The sequence below is a fragment of the Harpia harpyja genome, chromosome 12 (genome assembly GCF_026419915.1).
Source record: "Harpia harpyja isolate bHarHar1 chromosome 12, bHarHar1 primary haplotype, whole genome shotgun sequence".
In the NCBI taxonomy this organism is placed as follows: Eukaryota; Metazoa; Chordata; class Aves; order Accipitriformes; family Accipitridae; genus Harpia; species Harpia harpyja.
The window spans coordinates 38,948,113-38,970,458 of NC_068951.1; the positions used below are offsets into that span (position 1 = coordinate 38,948,113).

Below are 22,346 nucleotides of genomic sequence, written 5' to 3' on the forward strand. Positions count from 1 at the left end.
AGGCATCTGAAGTTTCCACTTCTTTCTGGGCAGTTCAGCAAATGTTCAATGTGGTTCACAGCAGAAAGAAGCCTGAGGTGACCTCAAGTATAATGGATGGTTTCTTTACGGGCAGAGTTTCAAAAGCCCCAAGTAAGAACGTATGCAGAAGAAATAATAAAAAGGATCTGAAAGACAGGAGGGTCCCAGACTGCTCTTCTGGGGTGCCCACGTGCTGATGCCCAGCTGCTGGCCAAAGCCTGCGGCACATCCATGCAACGAGCAGTGTAAGCAGGTGCTTAAAAGCATACGCAAGCTGAACAAAATAATTCAACAAGTGGCTTTCTTGAATTCAAACCTTTGTAACACGCAGCTCATATTCCTAACTCACGTTATTTTCCTACCGGGGTACATAATTAGTGACTGGGTAAATAGGTCTGCGAGCTAGTGCCACCAAAGGGGCAATCTCACTCTCCTTTCTTCCTCCTCCTTACCTCCTCCTCTTCTTTTCTGCTCCTGAACTGTGGGAGCTGAGACTAAATGGTAGAAAAATTATTCACTTTTTTTTTTTTTTTTAAATAGGATCAGTTTTCCCTTCCTGACCAGGCTAACGGGTATGGCAAATGGCAGCATAAGGCAAAGGAAACAGTGGGAGATGATGCTAGGGCTGGAGAGAACATCCTAAGGTCATGTCTTTCAGCAGCAGCTATCCATCAAACCAGGTCAGGTTGCTTGTATCAAACTACAACTTTTCCAAAGTCCAAAACAACTATGGCTTTTATCAGTAAAGTCTTGCTCTCTTCCACTTGTATGAAAAAGACAAGGAGGAGAACAGCTTTAGAGTAGTAGAAAACAGAGTAACCATTAAGTTGAGCTGAAAGCTGTATGAGTAGCACCACATGCACAATCACAGCAAGACACAGGAATCATCATCCAGCTTTTGAGACACAATTAAGAGAAAGGTTTGAATGTAGGTTAGAGATCATGGAAGATCAAGTAATTGCAGGTAAAATACAAAAGAGAAAGAATCAGAAAGGGGCAGAAGGGGCTTACAGCTTCTCTTGTACAATGAAACAGCATAGGTGGATGCCAGCAAACCAAATAAAATGAAGACAGGGAATAAAATACTATTTTCACTGTTACCTCTGTCCAGAAATTCAGCACAGGAAAATACAATTAAAATTTTCAAGCACGAACCTCTACCTTTGAGGCAAGTTACTTCAGCCAACAAACGGCTGAAGCTCTCTAAGACTGGCAGCACCTAGTTTCCCCCATTTACCCAAAAATACTTTTTAAGAGAGCAATGAGTCAGAGCGAGAACTGCAGTTATGTGCTCTGAAACTCCTTCTGAAGGGGGCAAATTTGCACTAGTGGCTGTTCAGAAAGCTGAGGGACCTTTGGCCTCCCTGAAGCTCTGTTGAGCCCACGACTTTTCTGGCCACGTTTCACAGGCACTTCTCATGAAGGAGAAGCATTAGCTGCCTCCAGAGGGAGTTAAAAATGTCAGCTCCACACACAGCAACTACAACCGTGTACAAAAAAGAGTCGCTTTTTACTGAGGGGGGTGGAAAACATGTAGGGAGAGCAACCTCTGCTACAAACTGTTGAAAACATGAACAGCTCTGATGACAGCAACGTGGAAGTGTGCATGGCTTAAAAAGAGATCTACGCTCCTTATCAGCAACATTGCACGCTGTCAGCTTTTAAGGGCTATCTGGGTTGAAAGGCAGTTTTTCAGTCTCTAACTGCATTTTTACTTGGAACAGAATTACTACTGCTTTAATGACTCTCATTACATTTTTAATTATAAAAAGCTCCATTTAGAATTGTCCAGACATTTGCACAAACTGCATTTAGCAACTCACTAAACCCGGGCAGATAAGACTAACCACTGTGTCTGCCTGGCACATCCATCTTAAAGTCAAAATAAAGCAAGAAAAACAATGCTCCAAATTGGATATTCAAAATGGTCTTTACAATATACCTCCTAAAAAGATGAAAGAAGGGCTTTTTAAAAAAAAGCTGCAAGCAGAGGAAACAGTAGTATTAAAGGAATATTGCAACTACACAGCTTGGGGTTAGAAAACAGCTATAGTTCTATTTCTAGCATAGCAGCTGGCTCAAATAACTGCCTAATTCACTTAACCCATTTTGTGCATAAGCTTTTTTGGCTATATATAGAATGGAAATAACTACGCGAATGAGCAGCAGTTGGTAAACGCCAGATATCGGCTTGTAAACCTCAATTTCTTTCCTTTTGTGTATATTATGTAACATAAAACAGAGCACCCAAATTTGATGCTAAGGTACCTGGGATGGCCTTAAAACTAAAATTCAGTCTAATTCATTTAATTTGCTTTGCTTGTCAACAAAACAATTTTAGTCTTAGATTCACCCTGAGGAAAATGTAAGCTTATGCTATTTGAACATATAAAAGGCCACAGTTCAAATAAAGACAAGGCATCAATAAACAAACTGCAAAGCCTTTGAACACACCCCGGCTTTCTGTAGAGTTAAGCACCGCTTGCAGAGGAACTGTTGAAGTGGAGAAGAGGAGAAAAATTCACCTTATGACAGCAGGACCAAGACTTTAGAGGGTCGTCGTTGTCGTCCCGGTTTTCACCTTTTTTTCTTTTTTTTTTTTTTTTTTTTTTTTTAAACGCATGGCTTACACTAAAACACACTCAGGATGCTTCTCTATGTTCTGCAGGCCAAATATTTCTGCTTGACTGGAACTACTGTAACACTATTAGCAGTTACAGCCATAATTATGGTGTCTACCACTTCCACATGCCTCAGCACAACAAGTTCTTTCAATTTAACATCTTACCATGTTCTGAGATATAACTAAGTTTCCAAAGCCAATTTGAAACTTAAGAGTTTGACTAAAAGTTCTGCCATTGCTTACATGCTCATCAAAAGCAGCCCACTGCAGTAAGACCCAGCAGAGTATAAAGTTTCTCAGTATACCCTTCTGGCCATAAACAAAAAACCCCTCATTTGCACAGCACCACCACCCACACGCAACCATTCATAGCCTCAGTTAGAGAGATTACTCTCGTGTTTATCATTAAAACTGGCTTCAAAATAGCATCAGGTTAGCTGGTTAGCCTGGTATTTGCAAACAGCATCATGAAGTGGGGGCTACATCTGGAAATCGCAGCCAGCATTGCACTACCGGGTAAGTAACAAGACAGACAGTTATGACGGGTTTGTTTAAATGTGATCTTAACTAGCACATTAATTAATTCAGCAGTTAAAACCATTTGAAGGAAACGTATCAAATACCCTAAGTGCAGGAAGGGGAGAACCCCTTTACGTGGTAACTGCACCCTTCCTGAAAGCATTTTGCAAGCCAAGACTCCTTGGCTGGAAAACTATCGGGAATACATTCAATTCCTGTACTAAATAATGTCACTGCTGAACAGGGGGCACCGGCTCGCCACGGAGCCTGCTAGTCAGGCTCCATGCTGCGCAGACCTGTTGTAAGAAACAAATTCCAATAAAACTCAAAGTGAATTCTCATACCCTGGCAGAGCAGTTAGTTTCTGGAAAGGTAGGTAATAAAAAAGATACTGAGTATCCCTTACAAGTATTCCGGGGTGGGTGAACTTTTACAAAGACATGAAGACTTTTAAGTTGTAGAAGGAATAGCCGTGTAATATTTTCTGCAGGCTCCAGGCAGTTCCAATGGGCATGTTGATACACATGATGTGCACAGAAATACAGAAAGAGTCTTTTAAAAAAAAAAAAATTTATGCACAGAATGAAAATAAATAGAAAAAAGGATCAAAAGAATCGGACAGTACAGTTTCCTACTGCTTTCCAAGTACATGGATATAGATGGAAGCTGTGGGTGTGCTCCAGGACAGCCTCCCAGCTCGCATGGGGCAGGGAAGCATCTCTGCAGACACTCAGATGGGCAAAGCCCAGCGGAGCTGCCCCGCAGCCCCCCGGCAGCCAGCAGCACGCAGGGAAGGGGATGCATCTGGTCCCGTCTCCAAGCCGCAGGTACCCAGGGCGCCGCGTTATCCGGGGACAGTCCTCGGCCATCTTTCTGGAGAGAGGTCAGACCTCACATCTGGAGCTATCACAGTGATCTGAAACCGTTAAAGCATTTCACAAAGTACAGAAAAATGTATACTGGCACTTCTGTCCACAAAGGACAGACACCCGGATGACCTCGGAATAATAATCTGGAACATTAATGTGCACATTCATTTTCCAATTGGCAAATTCGTTATCTCTCTTACCTAGTCTATTCTGACACATTAGTTATTCGAGCAGCTCGTAAGAACACAGAATATCCCAAAAGAGAACTTCAGGAGAAGCTTAATTAAATAACTGATTATTCTTAATGTTTAATAAATAAATACATGCACATACACTTTCATGTGATGAGCTCCCAAGGGAAAATTTTGTAAAGTAAGCATCAAGTGTTTATTTAACTCAGAGAAGCAATTAAATCATTAAGAAGAGCTCAAAGTAGGCATTATGCTGATTAGCCCTTAATTGAATGCATTCACAGCAGTGACATACAAACTGCAACAACTATGTTACACACTGATTCTTTTTTTTCTGACCTGGGCACACTGCACCACAGATCCACCATCTGATAAGCAATACATATCTAACAAAAAAGCTAATTTAATAGTGCCAGTTTGTAAATACTCTAGTTTTTCCCTGCCAGCATGGAGGTATCTATGATTACTGCTCCTAAGACCAATTTAGACACGCTTAAGTTTACTTAAATACAAATGGATGAAGCTATTTATTTTATCTACTTTTCATGTTAACGAGAATCTAATTGCAATACTCATCTACTCTTTTCATCTGCCCTAATTGCAGCCACTTGTCGACGCGGCGGTATCTGACCGCGTCTCCTGCGCTGTCTGTCCTCTCCTGCCCTGCGGGGATTACAACCTCCAAGGTACCATGCGATGGAGCACGGAGGTTCCTGCGTGCCGAGGACAGGACTGGCAGCCGTCGGTAGGCAAACTGCAATCCAAGGAGCTCCTTCAGTGCAAATCCAGTTAGCACTCTGAACACTGAAGAACCACCACTGAGGAGTCCCAAACCTTCCGTTTTCCTCAGCTTGCAGACAGCGCTTCCAGCCGCACTTACCACATACGAACACAGTCTGCAAAATTACACCGTGACCACAACCGAGTAGCTGAAATGCAAGAGTTTGAAGACTTTTTCCACTCAACAGCAGTCGCACCTCCTGCGTCCCACGACAGGGGTAAACAAGGCAATTTTATAATTCCCTTGGCAGCGGCAGCAGAAGGCACCACCGACAGGAATGCGCTCCGCTCCAACCACGCTGGAAGAGGAAAGCGGCTGCCAAAGCTTCTAGTTGCCAAGAAAATTACAATATGATAGTCTTAATTATACTAATTGTGTTTCCTGGTATTGAGGCAGGATTAATATAGTATTTCTTATGCTAGATTTCATAAACACAATCGGTTTCAGCGTAACTCTTCGTAATTGTATTTCACAGTTCTTGCAAACAATTAGCCACCAATTACCTTCATTCCATTTTGCAGATGACTGATAAACACTCCAAATATCAGAATTCTCCCTCAAGGGAGGCAAATTACTTCTAACTTGTTAAGTAATCTTAATGAACCCTCAGTGAAAATCCTGCAGGCAAATCACCCAACAGCACTTGCTTGCCATTTCCATGCTGTTACCAAAGGCTAGAAAAACTTCCACCAAGAGGAGAGCCATGCTTGGACCAGCTTTAGAGAGCTGAGTAACAGTCTTAAGGTGATGAAGTGACCAGATATAAATATAAATACAAATATATATATTTCTGTATATATTTATACAGCTGTGTGTATTTATATATATATATACTTTTATATATAAATAGATATATACACACACAGACATACATGCACACTCATGCACAAACACTGGTTTTAGAAATTAAACATGTTTGAGTTAATGTAAGTTTCAAGGCAACAGGAGCTGGGAACTGGACTGGAAGGACCTTCTTCTTTTCTCACTCCCACCCTACTCGCCATAGCCCCATCATCAAACTCAAAGGCTCTGCCTCACACAATTGAGAATGACAGGCATTGTGTTTTGGTCCCCTCTCCAGGCACAGCTCCAACATTCAAAACAATTCAGCCAGAAATATTCAAAAATGTTATGATGAGATAATATTGCCTGCTGAGACAAAACTAGTATTCTATAATGTTACGCCAAGGTCATCTGTAGCAACCTAGCCAAGATGGCATTTGAAGAGACTGACCCTTAGCAGCAGCAGGCGTGATAATCAAAAGTGTATGAGTTTTCAGGAATTTTAGGCCACATTTTTATCAATAACACAGTATAGCTTCGCTGAACATGTACATCACTCCAAAGGTCATGTTTGGATAAACAAGACACAGGTAGCTATTGGCCACACGGTGAATTGTGCAACTTTGCTTGAAAGCCGTATGGACAAAAGCCCTAAGTATTCTGAGCTAAAATGAAATGAAGACTCTTGCTTGGCCAGCATTGGCAATAGTGAAGCCTTCCCATAACATAACAACAAGAATATAATTTGCTGACAAAGCCTTACACCAGGGTTTCTGCATGGGTTACTTGGCTTCCTTCTTCCATACCTGCAGGGTCATGAGCCCTTCACTTGCCGGGAGAAGGAAAAATAAACTTTGGTGATGAATAACTTGCAATACTTCACATGCACACTAAGTTAACATTTTTCTGTGCTACTAAATATTTTTTGAAACCTCCTATGGAGGGTATCATCAGAGAATTAACAGCAACCCAGAGGAGAAGGCACTGCTTCTGACAAGCCATCTACACTCAAATGTTCCCCCATCCCATCCCCAACAGAAACAAGAGGGATAAGCTTACAAAAAACCAGCAGCAAGAAAACAAAACAAAACAAAACAAAAAAACCCCCAGACCACCAAAACTGTTGCTAGTATAATCAAGTAGTCAAGAAGTTATAAGCAATAATCAAACACAGCTTATAAACAAAGCTTTTGCAGAACCCTACAGCTTTACGCTATAACACACAGGGGGTACCTTAATAGAAAAATAAATTGCACAAATTATGACAGAATTTGGTCTTGTGCTGAACATTAAAAAAACCAAACAAAACCCCCACTTGTCTCCAGGAGGAGCTTGATTTTTAAGTAGTATTTGATGCTCTCTGACCCATAAAGAAAAGAAAAATTAAAATTAAGTTTTGTGGTATTTAAATGAGTAAATCACAGTGTAGGTTTATTTGTTTCTATTATATTGGCCTTAAATGTTTTAGAGCACAAATTCAGATTCTAGATTTACTTTTTAGACAACTATGACTGATACTACTGGATGGCAGTCTACAGCCTTCAAGGTTGTCCAAGGTGATGCAATTTCAAACTGGATAATGTGGCTGAGTGGACTTTTTTCTTTCCTTTTTGTTTTGAAGCCAGCGATGCTTTCATTACAAAGCTGATTCAGCAACTTGTTTCTGTTAATAACATCTATTCTTCAAACCTATATTAATGAAAATATTCACGATACAGAAAATGATCTATTGATGTCACAGGCACAGAACCCACCATATTGCAGTGACTACAAGAAATGCTGGTGCAGAAGGAACAAACAAGACTCTTAAGGATATGATCACACATACTATATCTAAATATAGAAGAGGTTAGACTTTCAGAGTGTGGAAGCTACCCAACCCAAGAAATCTGACAAGAGCAGAATCAACAGCTGATTCAGATACAGCTTCCACCAACCACTACAGACTTCTTTATGGTAAGAATAAACACAATTTAAAATTCAGCAAAACCAACAAACAACCCAATCTACATTCTTTACCATCAAGACATTTAAAGTCAGTTCATTATTATTACTTATCCAAGTTGAGATTTGTTTTAAAATCAGAAAAAACATAACAATAATAAAAGCCCTGTAATGATTTAAGTGACAATATGCTTCATCCACATCCCCAATCCACATCTCCTACCTTAGTTTCCCAATTAATTGATAGACAATCTGCCTTGCTGCCACAGATGTGAACATAATATATCATCAGCCTCCCTCAGAGAGGGAATTTCATCTGCAGTTCCCTAAGTGAAGTTCCAGGTACAAGTATTTGGAAATTGCTACCAAGCTTCTTTCCATCTCCCCCTTCATCCCTCAAACGGGCAACTCATAAAAAAGTCTGCTCTTAGAGCGTGCTGCTTAATGTCTGTTTTCCTGGGTTAACAGTCTGACTACAGAGAAGGAAATGCCCGCCTTAGCCTTTTTATAAATAGCATCAAAATATGCGCTATGCCAATTTCAGGCAGTCACAATGGAGCATATGAAGTTAATAAAAGTTATAAAACTGGCAGAACCTGCTTGGTCGAGAATACAGTATTTCTTTCCTGCAAGGAAATAGTTCTTGATATGCTAAAATACAGAAAGTGTATCATTAGAGGCAGGAGGAACACTGTTTTGTACAGCACAATGGCTTCCCAGCCTCAGACACTTGTGTTTGAAGAACTCATCTGCCAAACATACATCTCAAGTCCTTCGAGGGCAGCGGAATCTGGGAAAAACCATGATCCAACAGAGATAACGTCTTTTCCACTGGAAAGTCTGAACTGAAGAATAGGTTAAACACAACAAATTTAGAGCGCTCCAGCTCGAGGTTCTTTCTGAAAGGGATCTGAAGGTGTGAAGTCTATTCAGGTGGGACAGCCAGCAACATGACGCACAAGCTTTGTAAAAGGAGCCTGTGGCAGAACTGACCTGGAGGATTAATTGTTCCTCTCATTTGGATAATATATTCTCTTTAAACCAAGGTTAATGCCAATTGCCACACCAGTTACTTCTGGTTTTGGCAAGAGGAACAGGTAGGTCTTCAATTACCAGAATTCACTTTGCACCCTCTTAAGAGTGTCCCACTGCACGTCACACCAAATGCATGAGTTGTCAGATCCGGTATCCAAGACAAATCTCACACTAAAACAAAGCCAAGATACCCGTACATTTGTCATCTTTCTTGGTGTCCTACTCCCTACGTCCTTGTATTTTTTTCCTCTGCAGGAGACTGAAAAACTGGGTAAGACTTTTCCGATAAAATTATACAAAGAGCTATTTCTGGTTGTAATAGCTTGTGTTAGCTTTATTTTGAAAATGCTAACTTTTATCTAACATTACAAATCACATTGCACCGTGAAGAGTTTTTACTGCATGTACAAAACAAACATGAACCAAAATCAAAGAGGATAAAGAATAAAAAGTATAGGAAAGCAAACATTTGCCTGTGAGGAGGAGTAATGGAATTTAATAAAGCTGACGGAATAATTTCTTGACTCATCTGGCCAATGAGTATAATTGCTTCAAATTAAGAAAGCTGAATATAATTGCTTTACTAACTTAGAACTATAGCTGCACTAATACACTTTAAAAAGACTAAAAGCACTGACTAATATGTTTGCAATGTCTGTAGTCCGAGTAGACTGGGTAAAGGATGTGGATCTTGGATTTTAAAATCCTGGCACCATTGATTGGAATGTACTGGGTCCACACTTGGAGGATCATTTGCATTTGAACAGGACTGACACCGACAGCTCAAGCATTCCTGCAGATACCGATACACTCACATAGGTTCTCTGTTTTGGGGAGAGATCCACTGATAGCATGCTGGTATGAGACACTGCCTTTCCAACTGCCCCTCAAATTAGTTTGAATGTACTGCACTTACTGATCCTTTCAGACATATATATATATATACACACACACACACACACACACACACACACATACACAAGTAAAATAAGGACAGACACAAACCCCAAATACAAGTCCTGCATATTTACAAAACCAAAAAAAGTTTGAAATTATAGCCCAAACCATATGTTCTAACATTTGTCTTTAACGTCTGCTGTCCTAATTCTAGAGATAAATGCATTTCCCAGCAGCAGATTTTTAGGCATTCAAAAAAAATATCCAAAAATCTTCATTTTACTAACAGACAAACTTCATGAACTACTCCTCTGCTCATTTACGTCTTATTCCGCTGTGAAGGAGGATGCCCCGTTTTTATACACTCGCAAAGGGGAATAGTTGGGAGTCTTAATTTATTTCTCATCCTGCTGATGATTCAGCCCCTGCCCCTCTCCGCCGCCGAAGCTCCTCCGCCGGGAGGCCACGTCAGCAGGACGAGGAGCTGGCTGCCAGGTCACATCCCAGGCTGGCTGGAGCAGAGGCACGCCGTGGCACAGGCAGCACAGCCCTGCTTTCCCAGGGAAGAGGTTGCAGGGTGGGGAAAGGCTGCGGCTATCCCTCTGAGCATATGTGGGTGCAGACCGTTAGCAAGGGTCTCACAAAATGCTTGGAGTTTCCACACTTCAAAGTGTTTCGGAAAAATTTCCAGTTTCAGTGGTATTTCTCTCCCTTTCTCTCCTCACAGTGTGTACTGTAAAACATTCGAACTTTAGGATTTGGAAAGATGAAGCCAAATTAAAGTTTAGTTATGTGTCAAGTTTCTTCTTTTTTCTTTTGTCTTTTATCAGGGGAGTTAGGTTAAATAATAGCTACCCATTTACTATATTTTAATCAAAAGGGATTTTTAAAGGACTAGATGTTCTCTACAGCAAACCTACCACTGCAGGTGCATCTTATTCAAGATTTAATCCACACACATGCAAAAAAACTTCCATGATTATTCTCAGCATTATCAGATCTAAAACGGGGAAGATAAGATTATTCACACAGTAAACAAAGCATCCTATTGTTTACTTTTGGCTTCTTACATGGTTTCCTATACTTTATTGTAGTCTGCTACAAACAAAACCAGTGAGATGAAAGGAGAATGGTGCTACGATCTCACTGACAATAACAAGGGAAAAATCTACTCGGAGTTCACATCCCTTTGCTCTCTCTTGTCTTAAACGGTTTCAACACAAGTTCCACAAAGGTATGGAAACATGGAAGTTATTTATTGCACGCAGAAGGAATAAGTGATGCACAATCAGGACCTTAGTTTTCTAAGGTGACCAAACACTAAAAGGCCAAAAGGGCCCATATCTGAAATACAGGTAGAGTCAGCAAAAATAACACAGAGGATAGAAGGCTCCACTGCAAATTCTGATATTTTCTGGTTAATAACGGGGCAACAATGAGGAAATAAAATAACAATATCTGTTATGATTATATGGTTAGGTATTAACAACTGGTGGTTTATAGCTATACCTTTGAAAAAACTATGGAGTGCACCATGGATAATATCCCAACAGGAGGGTCACAACTGAACCCAGGTCTGGGGACATGCCAGTGCTACAGGGCTGAGCTTGCCAACGCACCGAAGCGACCAAAGCTAAAAGATGGTGACAATGCTTCTAAAGGATGATATTGACTCTGTTGATGGAAGAAAAAAATATTTTGGCCAATACAGCAAAGGCTGGTCAGATAGAAATTACAAACAGCGACATGGGATTCTTCCAGATTAGAGCCCTCCACCACAGTTTTGTTCTGGAGGATGCTTGTGCAGATGATTCCTTGTTTGTCCATTAATAGAAAAAACTTTAACACATCAAAAACTTACTTAAACGTGTTGATATACCAAGAAGGCCAATGGGTGTTAGAGGCCTGAGTTTTCCATCCAATATTAAACCTAAACACCAAGTACCATGAGTCAAGTAAGATTATGTAAATGATTAGTAAGAATTATGCTTTAAACATATTAGGGTGAAAAGGGTCCTTACTCTAAAAGAGAAAGAAATTGAGCCAAAATTTAATAAACAAAATGTAAGCAAAAGCTGTTTAATACCAAAAGAAGGGCTGTATTTTAAAGCACCACCACACAAAGACTGTTTTGCTCAAAACCCCAATGACCAAAACAATGCGAACTGAAACTACCTTTCCTACAGAAAGTTTTCCATACCATGCAACCAGTCTGCACATCAGCACATAGGTGGAAAGAGCCGAAACACTTTGTAGAAACAAACAGAGACAAAAATCAGAGCTCACCCTGTATCTCACCCTTCCCTGACACAGCCACAGCATGTCTACCCCGTCCCACTCCCGTGCACCCTGGCAGACGTGCCCCCAGGAGCCCTTTCTCTGGTGAGATCTCATGCCTGCCCTCATGCAGACACCCAACCAGCATCAGACAGACGACAGACACGCTGAAGAGGACATTGGTTCTTCCCGCTTTGCAGAGTTTTATGTTCTGACCAAGGCAACGCTTCGCGGTGTATTTTGAAAAGAGTCACAAGTTCATTTCTTAAAACTTAACTGAGGACCGTATTCTGAGAGTTCAGCACATGATTATGGAAGGAAAGCAGATGTTATGGCATCCCTGCTGCTGCACCAGCCTGCCCCCCCCCCAGCCCCCAGCTCTCACCAGTCCACAAGCAGCAGCTGCCCTGAAGTGCCCAACATACCTTCTCCCCTCAGATTTCAAGAGCTGCCCTTCGATTAAAGTGTATTTCCAGCCTTCTGGAAACCTCTCCAAAGCAACACCATTTCAGGTGCTGCTACTATTTCGTCTCAGACTGAAAACAAGCCAGGTACACTGATGAGCAACCCATCAGCTGCCTCTCCACCTGCAGAGCAATGGAGGGAGATGCTCTCAGCACTTGATGCAACAGGTAAGCTCGCAGCATTTTAAAACCACGTCAGCTACCTGAACCTGTATTTTTTTTTTTGATCCATCTCCTTGGGCTTCTTTCATTCCCATTCTTTGATCCAACAACCATTGACTGGTTCCCTCGCATGTACCCTTCACTACTCTCATCTCGGTATCTCCATCCCCACCCAGTAACGCGCCAGTTATCACTCATTTGCTTACATGATGTCCCATCTGTTTTCAACTCTTTCCTTCCCTCCAAGAAACTGACTCACTTCCTCATTTCCGATCTCATACTAAAGGGGGAAAAAAAAAAAATATTACTTTTTTTGGTTTGCTTAGACTAGACTGAACAACCTTATTTCACTGACGCACACACTCTTCCTACATAAATCTACAGCTATTTAGCTTTTAGTATTATCCATTCCTTTACATTACCACACCAAGCCAGACCCACCTACCAAATTAAGGGAATAATAATTCCAGGAAATCTTTCATTTGAGAAACCACTGCTAGATTTTTAGCATACTTCTGGCCTTTCTCGAGTTACTCGCTTTTAGAGCCACAGAAAAAGCAGCGCTGAAATTTAATTCATGCATTCTTTGTTTTACAAGGTAAGAACAAACAAGGGCCCTGTAGTGCTTCAAGTTCAGCATCCAGGGCAAAACACTTGAAAATATCTCTTGAAACAAGTAGCAGTATTAGTAAACCATGTATATTTATTATCCTGTTTTCATTTCAAAATGTAACCACCCAAAGGCAATTTAGTTTCTTGTCTACTACACAGATATTCACCTTTAAATGTAACTACAACCCCTCCATGCCATTGCACACCTGTATCTTGTCCTTGAAAACATCACAAAAACCCATTTAATGCAGAGCCTTGTTCACCTGTCCAATACTAGAATTAAAGCATAATTTCTTTTCATTGGCGTATTTGTTCTCTTTGCATGTAAATTTTGTGCTTCGCTATTCCAAACCTAGTGCCGTGACAGTGAACAAAGACAAGAGATAAGTTCAAGAGGGTATTTTCAACAGCATGGGCTAAACAGAATACACCCGGAGTTTCAATTTTTACCGTGCCAGGTGCTTTTCTGCTACCTGTTCTTTCTGCTATCTTTGTTACAGGCTTTTCACATGCTACACATACATACAGAAAATTACAGAACAGAAAACTCAGCCTGGTTTGCTTGTGGCCGAAAATGAGACCCAGCTTGGGTATCATTTAGATGGACGGCAACAAAAAGTACATTTAGTAATAATTCAGCAATTCTGCGTGGATAGAACAGATAGTTATGCAGTCTGCATACTCTGTACATATGTATTTTCAACATGTGGGTGACAAGCAACTTCAAGTGGCACCAGAATAATCATTTTGCCCATATTATTCATACCACAGCGCGCATGACAGCTTGGCATTATTGCCTTCCAGGATGAAAAAGCACTGAACAGATTCGTGGGTACAGCTCCACTGCCCCAAACTACGCACAAACTGCTGTACTTTTAAGGAATTTAGTACGTGATACCATTCCCATGCAGCAATAGAAGTTCCTATCAAAGATCTTAAGATACTGGCTAAAAACATCAGCCTTCAATCAGTCACTAGGGAAAGGCGAATTTCCTGAACACGTCAGATTCACCCAGAATCTATTTATTCTAAAATTCAGACAGCAGAGTAATTGTTTTTCAAATACAGGGGGCTGTTTCAGTTCCATTCTGTAGCTGATCAGATCCACGTTCTCCCTTTCTTCTGTATTTCATTTAGTGTGGTTACCCCAAAGTACTAGCTAGAAGCAACCTCTTATATAAAGGGAATACAAGGTCTACAGTTAGAGCTGAAGAAAAAAATGGGTGAGGATATGCCCTGCCCTTGTCTTTTCCTTGCAGAGCTAGCAACAGTCTAGTCCTGAGCTTGTGAAAAATTAAGTGGAAAAATGCATAAAGGAAATGAAGTATTTAAAGTATTGACGTATTTATGAAGTATTTATTATCTGTCAAAACTATATAAAAAGAGCAGCTTTTAAAACACCGATGATACAGCACATATACACCTTTCATCGCTTAAAAATACTGAATTAAGATTCTAAATCTTTTAACCACCCACAGAGGTACAGTTCTGCAGTTAAAGCCCAAAACTCAGCCCGGCTGGTTGGCAGCACAGCACAAGCGGGGCTTTCCTCCCCTCCTCCCCAGGGATACTGTCATTTTCAGAGGAAGTATACTAATACCTTGTCATTAATACGCACATGGTTTAAAAAGAACAAAGACCGGTCATCCAATCGCCCACAAATATTAAGGATGTACCTTATGTTTCCACTTTATAATGCAGGCCAGGTGGCCAGTCTCAATGTTCACCAAGCACTCAAGGGTTTCACAGGCGAGGTAGGCAGGAGAGTATTCCTACCCAACTCAGCTTCTAGCAACTATTAAAAAAAAAAAGATTCCTCTCAATTAATCCCCAACATCCTCTTTCTTTATTCCTTTATTTGGTTGTTATTACAAAGGCTACAAGTGTCACATACCACAGTATCTCTTATTAAGTGGGGTGGAGAAGGCAAACCCTTAGAAAGTCAGCCGGTAACTCAAGTCCTGGCGAGAGCACCTGGACCCGCTCAGGTGCTTCCCTTAAATAACCCGACGTGCGGACTGTGACATACAGACCTGTACTCAAGCGCTGGATTTCTCCAAAACACCAGATTTGTCGGTCTCTTTGAATCTGTCCTCTCAAGGAAACCACAGCCCCTCTTCATACCCACTGACCAGCCGAACTTCTCCCAGCCACCGTCCTTTCCGTGAGCTGCTTAATCCAGCCCCCCACCGTGATCTATGGGGCTTATAAATCAGTGGCTTAAACAAGTCACCTCTGGCTACATGCAAATAGAAAACAGGAATGAAGGGAGCACTTGCTCTAACACAGCGCACATTCAATTAAAAGTACACATTTACTCCAGTTCTATAGTATTTTAGGGGGGTAGTTTCTCAGTTGGGGGGGGGGGTGTTTATTTTTAAAGTTTTCACTGAGTATCCTACTGGTGAAACCCTGAGGAATTGGAAAAGGTTTTTGTATTTAGGATTTCTCCACTATTCCAAAACATCGGCGACCTTCAAATGTGCATTTATTCTTTCTGGTTTTAAACAGTGATTACTCAATTAGTGGCTAATTACACTTCAGGGTGTTTAAAGCGGAGGATATTCCACAGAGGTTTTCCTCAAACAAATGTCTTTCTTCCAACCTTGAGAAGACAAATGAAGATCCACTAAGTCTTCTTTTTCTCTGCTGTTTTCGCATCAGTCCTCTTACACACATTATCCCCACCCATCCCCAGACACGCCATAGCCGTGGAGGTTCACAGGACATCCAAAACAGGCTCCAGGAACACAAACAGAAGATTTGCACTGCCAAAAAGGGACGTTCATGCTGCCTTAACATGGTGCTATAATTATTCCATAGCTTGCTAATCATAGTGCAATGTGGGAGCAAAGGAAAATGCATCATTATTGTCTGAGTGCTGCCCCACATACAGGGAATACATTAACCTTTAAACGTACAGAATACTCTATCACTGGGAAAAAAAAAAAAAAAGAGATTATAAGTTTTGTGGAGCAAGGGGGTGTGTAATTTCCAAAAACACCGCACACAAAATAAGCCTGTCTTTTACAATAACCTCAGAGCACAGGAAAAACAGAACTGTCACGAATCCTAATCTTAGTATATTTGCTGACTGATTACAGTTTCTTCCACAATAGGTCACTATTAAGTTCCACAATTGCACTGTGAACACAGCTTCACCAAAAGAAAAAAAAAGCAACAATAATACAGTCACGTGCTCTTCTGTGTTTGAAGCATGTACTTATTTCAGCAATATAAATATTTCACAATAAAGTAGGAGTTGAAGCTTTAGTATGAAAAGAGTATCAGAATTTTCAGACTGAACTTAAAGAGGGTACACAAATAAACGCGTGTGCTTTGGCGGTCAATACTGCAGCTCTACCAAAAAACAGGAGACAATCTTGTGCTACAAACTGTAAATTAATTTTATGAAAGACTGCTGACTAGTACCAAACAAGCCCCATTGACACAAACATGTTACATTACTGGGAATACAGAACCAGAATGTTTCAAGTTGCATTCATTTAAATACACTGTCTGAACAACACTTTGAGCATGAAAAAAATTATAAATAAATGGTGTCATAATTATATTCGTAATAGAAATTTTTAATGTACTAACCAATATAAAGCATTCACTTCAAATAAAAGGAGTAGCCAGCTTTATTCCTCTGTTAATTGCACGTGGACCAATTTCTTACCACATGGCATGTTGGCTATAAATCTTAACAAGCAGTTTTAAATTGCTGCTATTATTGCTCATCAAGACCAAATAATCCCGCATGGTGTTCAGGGAAGCTTCTGTAACGCCTATCTCAAACAACTATTAGAATCATAGAATTCTAATAGTTGTTTGAGATAACAAATTCATCATTTCCATGGGGATGAAATTTCAAGCAACAACGACCAACTCCTCCACTGTTTAAACTGGGGGCCCACAGAAAAGATACAAAGCAACTGCAAGATGGGAAATTTCAAATAGTTCAAAGGACAAACTCTTCCCTATGGGAGTGGGGCAGCACTGGAGCAGTTTGTCCAGGGAGCAACCTCTATACTCAGAGAGCTTCACAACTCAGGAGGTGGCGGACAACCCAATCCACCTCTGACACTATCCCTGCTTTCAGCAGAAAATTGGATAGTGTGACCTTCAGGGGTCCCTTCTAATCCAAATTCTAATAAAAAGCATAGCTATCCTTGAGCAGTATGATTTTAGTATTTGATGCAGTCTACGAAACAGTCTTTCTTGAGCAGATTTCAAATTCACAGTCAAAATACAGGGGCAATTCACTAGCTAAATATTTATTATTAAACTGACTTTTTTCCACCCTATTGCTATTACTTTTTTAGGAAAGGATTTTGAATTAATAGCCCACTGAGATTGCTGCTTAACGGTATAAGCTCTGGAAAGGATGGGGGAGGCAACACCACCTACTTCCCTTCTCAAAAAAATAAGATAATGGCATAAACTCAAAAAATATCACTTAAAACAGTATTAGCAGTACAGCTACACAAAGTCTATTCCCTTTAAATTTTTATTTAGTCTTCCCATATTTACTGTAGACGATGTTGTATCTAGGGAAATATCTGCTTCACTTCAAAGCTCTATTTGCCACTAGCTAGAAACACTCTTCACAGTACTTAGTATACAATCTGAAAGATCTTTTGTTGCTTCTCTCTTCAGACCTGTTAAAAGATTTTGTGTGGGCTCTCTCTTATAAAAAACCACAAGCACCATTTATCATATTTGCACAATTTTACCAAGAGGTAAAACAGTAGTCAAAAGACTACTTACATGCTTTTATTCGATACTACATAATTAACTGGCTCTGCTTCTAAAGAACCAATTTAAAGTTCTGCTCAAACCCAATCTGACTTCTCCAAGCACTCTGTAATGTCTGTACTTCTCTGCTCATTTTCTATCCCTCCAGATGCCTGTATGAAAACAAAATAGTTTTTCCATAGATATCCACTTAATTTGTTACTAAGTTTTCAACATAACTTGGGATCTCTCATTTGTATTTCCTATCTGGTTATACGGAAATATGCATATATATATATATATATATGTATATAAAATAAAAATTGCTGATAAATAACTGCAGAGAGAGAGAAATCTCTTGGACTTGCAAAAAATTCATGACTCATTCCGAGATATTAAAGTCCTATAACAACTACAGCAGTCATGTCTGCAACTTCCCACTCTTAAGTGCTTCACTGTATTTTTAGAACTGCATATCACATTTTTGTAGAGATGAGAGAACAAGTTTTCCATAATGCAAGCAATGCTAGTCCACACGTTTGTGTATCCTCTTACCTTGGATGCACTGCAGGGTTCCATCCTCAGCCCTTATTGTAAAGGTTTCACCTGGATTAACTTGAACCAAAAAGACCTGCCGAAAGAAAAACACATTTGTTTCACTGTGATCTTCAAAAATTAAATTTCCCCAACCCAACAATTCTGTTATCTGGACTTTGGAAGAGGTATGGGGGGCAGGGAGGGAACAGACTGGTATCTTTGGGTACCGGCAGCATCCCAGAGCCAGTAAAGATTTAAAACCTACCTACTCATCTAAATTTTCAGAGCTGAAATAAAGACATAACTCTGTTGTGTGCAGATGAGAATTATGGCTTCAGGTTCTACCACCAAACTCTTGACAGTGTGTTTAACTTGGCCAAATGCTGATAGCTAAGGACATAAATCTTTAGACCACTGGCACATGAAAGCAGAGAGCACATAAACTCCAGCATGCAGCACCCAGCCATACCTAGATTTCAAGTTCACAGGAATAAAAGTTTTTTTGTAGCATAAGGGGAGTCAATCCATTACATTTTTAAAAATTTATCCTTCAGTCCTACACATAACAGATCTCAGTTAAGCAAAATCCACAGACACACACACACAGTTCAATAGTTGCACACAGAACCAGTAATAAACTATTTATTTAGTAACAAATATTTTTTTCTTAAATAATCAAAATACCACCTCAGTCTCTCATTGCTGAATTATGCAGATGATGGGAATGCTACAAAGACCAGGAAGCACCAAAAGGCATCCCAGTTCAGCGTACGTCGTACTCATCTTTATTAATTTTCAAGTGTCTAAAATGATGGTTTTAAAACTTATCATTTAGATTTCTTTCTTCAATGGAGACTTTCACTGGGAACTAGTGATCACTTATCCCATGCTCTTGCTGCCTGTGAAACTTTTACTCAAACACACTTCTGTTAACTTTGCATTGTCAGAAATTCAATCAAAATCTGGATTAATTTTGGTATAAATTGAAAATTTAGATTTATATCTTTTTGTGAAAACTCTCTCTAAATTTAAGTTGGGTCTTTACATTCTGGGACACCCGCATGCAGAATTTAATCACTCAATCTGGAAAGACAGAATATGAATGAATGTTGTGTTTCTGAATTCCTTAAGCTAAATACCTAAGATAATTCTTACCTAGATGACCTTTCGAATTACAGTTATCCTACAGAAACCCATTATTCCAGCAACATTTTTAAAGCACAAGCTGGAAATCAGAAAAATGACATATGAAAGCCATTATTTTGTCCGCAACAATAATTTCTTAGGGAGCACAGATCAGGGTGGATCTGATCCAGCATACAGAGCACAATAGACGGTTCAGAAGAGATAAGAGACATTCCATCCCTAATCCCCAAACAATCAACATCTAAGTGACAGCATTTAAGTGGTCTTTTGCTACGAATAGGTGTGGATTATCCACAACAGGTTACGGGCATCAGGTCAAAAGAAGTGCAGAACAAAGCAGTGTCATTCAGCTTAAGAAAAAAAAAAACAAAAAAAAAAACCAAAAAGAAAAACCACCAACCAAGAATACAGAAACCTGAACACAAAGAGGCAAAGAATCATAAAAATATTTCATTAGCTCATTTGCATTAGGTGTCTAAACCAACAGCTCTAAAAGCTGGTTATTTATTAACAGGCTTGATTAACATAAACCAGATGCCCTAGCACACCATCACACCTTTGCAAGAACTTGGTCCAACTCCTCAAAACAGACCCTAACTGGACTGATGTCTCGTATACGAAAAGCTCGATCTTTTCCCTAAAGCGGGGAGGTGAGAAAGGGATTCCTCTTACTAAACGAGGCACATGTTGACCCCAGAGTTATCGGAAGCGCATGATTTACAAATTCCTTTTCAAGGACTCATTGCAAAAGGTCCATCACCAGCCCAAGTGTGCATTAGCACACCTGATGGTGTGGTCTGAAAAGAATTCCTTGGGCTTCCACATTAAAAAAAGATTATATCCCCAATAAGAGCTGTTGCTTATGACAGTTGAAATGAAGCAGCATTATCCTTGCCTAATTACACAGGTTTTTAACAGAAACAAATTTGTTTCCATCAACAAATTTGTTTCCTGAAGGCGAGCAGCCGCCACGGCTTCGTGCCCCACCCATGGGGAGAGCCTGGGACTTATACAGAATAGCTTCTATTAAAATGTTATATATATGGAAATAATTCCTTACTGACAGTTCCCAGAGAACAACAGCTTAAAGATTTCATATTTATTTAAAAACAAACAAACAAACAAAAAAACTAGTTACTGTCACAAAACATGGGATTACGTTGGTCAGAAAGCAAAATACGCCATTGCATGCTGCAGGATAACAACCATCAACTCTACTTGGCATGTCTGGAGTAGAGACTATACTATTTTGCCCAAATTTTAAGCACAGCTCAAGACAAGAGACCACAAAACATTGTCACACAGGATCTTGAGGTTAAATATCAAATAGTTGAAAAATGTTTTCCTTTCAATGTATAAACTGTGCAATTAAGCCACAAGCCTTCTCAAAATGATATTGCTGCTGGGAAAAAAGTGCTTTATTCAGTCAATCAGTATTTGCAGCAAGTTCCACCACAGTTTTCACCTAAAATCCAGTAAAACTAATCCTGGTTTCCCAAGGTCTTGAGTAAGTTTTTCTAGCTTCAGTGTTCATAAAATTATATTTGTGAAATGTATACAATTTGTACCATCTCATCTCCTAACACCTTACAAGGCTGAAAGCCATAACCCATCTGGTTTTATTGATATTTGGACATTTAAATATATACACAAGCACAAAGATTTTCAAAGGAGGTCAGTGAGCTTGACTTCTGTTAAACCAAGTAGGTCTTCTGCACCTAATGATGGCAGCCTCACCAGATCTGCACTTTCAGAGTAGAGGTTTTTTTGTGCTACAGAAGAAACACCAACATTTGTGAAATTCATTCACTTCAGCAAAATTTCAGAAAAATTAAGAGCCAAGGAGCAAGAAGAGAACCCAAGGCCCTGAGCTGCCAAGCCTTTGCATATAGCTGAAAAGGCCGTCTCCAGCTATGCGGGGTTTCTCAGAACAGTAAAGAAATCAACCTTCGGCTACAGTGGTACAGAAAATCACATGCTAAAACCAGTAACCATCAGTGCACGTAACAGACTTAGAAGTTATATTGTAGGCAAGAACTGCACTGCAATAAAATATTGTAGCTAATGTTCCCTAAAATGTAAAAAAAATAAAGTAATAATTAAGTTCTGAAGGTATTAAGAGACATTCTTCTGCACTGATGCTCAAATTAGCCACCTTTGGAGCAGAAGAAAACACTTACGGGCTGCTGCTGGGGGAATGCAGCTGTATGGATAGCAAACAGGAATAGCCGACCTGTGACTGATGAGGGTCAGCACTGGAACAAGGGCTGGACGCAAAGGGAGGATGGTCGGCACACCGGCACGGGTACCCAAGGTGGCCTCAGACCCAGGAGCAGCGATGAGGATGCTCCTTGGGCAAGACCCTCTGCTTGCCCCTCACGGCAGGCAGACCCCTTCCAGCAGGCTGTAACCCAGCCCCAGCCTCTCCTCTCCACCCAAAACTGGGGTACTGGGGTTTGCCCCCGTAATCCACCCCACCACCCAAAACCCCTCCGCACTCGCCCCACGCCGCGCATAACCCCTTGAGAGCTTGCAATGGCAAAGCACCAACTAATGAGCTGCCGAATTGAGGTCAAACCATTAAAACCAGTACGCATCGAGTATTAGATACTGGGCATTTTCCAGCCAACGCCCCCGATTTGTCACAATTGCCTGGGACAAATAATATCAAGGGACTATGCAACTTCTTTTGTTTATACACGCTAAGTATGTCAAACTAATTCAAGGATTTATTTTTCCCCATGT

At 40.3% G+C, this 22,346-nt stretch overlaps 1 protein-coding gene across 1 annotated transcript in view; it reads right to left on the bottom strand.

Annotated features, from left to right (window-relative positions):
- FNDC3B (fibronectin type III domain containing 3B) overlaps nucleotides 1–22,346 on the bottom strand; it is a 171,662-nt gene that overhangs the window by 144,458 nt on the left and 4,858 nt on the right. The window contains exon 2 of the mRNA XM_052803622.1: nucleotides 18,474–18,549. Coding sequence (XP_052659582.1) covers nucleotides 18,474–18,549 — 76 coding nt within the window. The remainder of the gene's footprint in view (nucleotides 1–18,473; nucleotides 18,550–22,346) is intronic.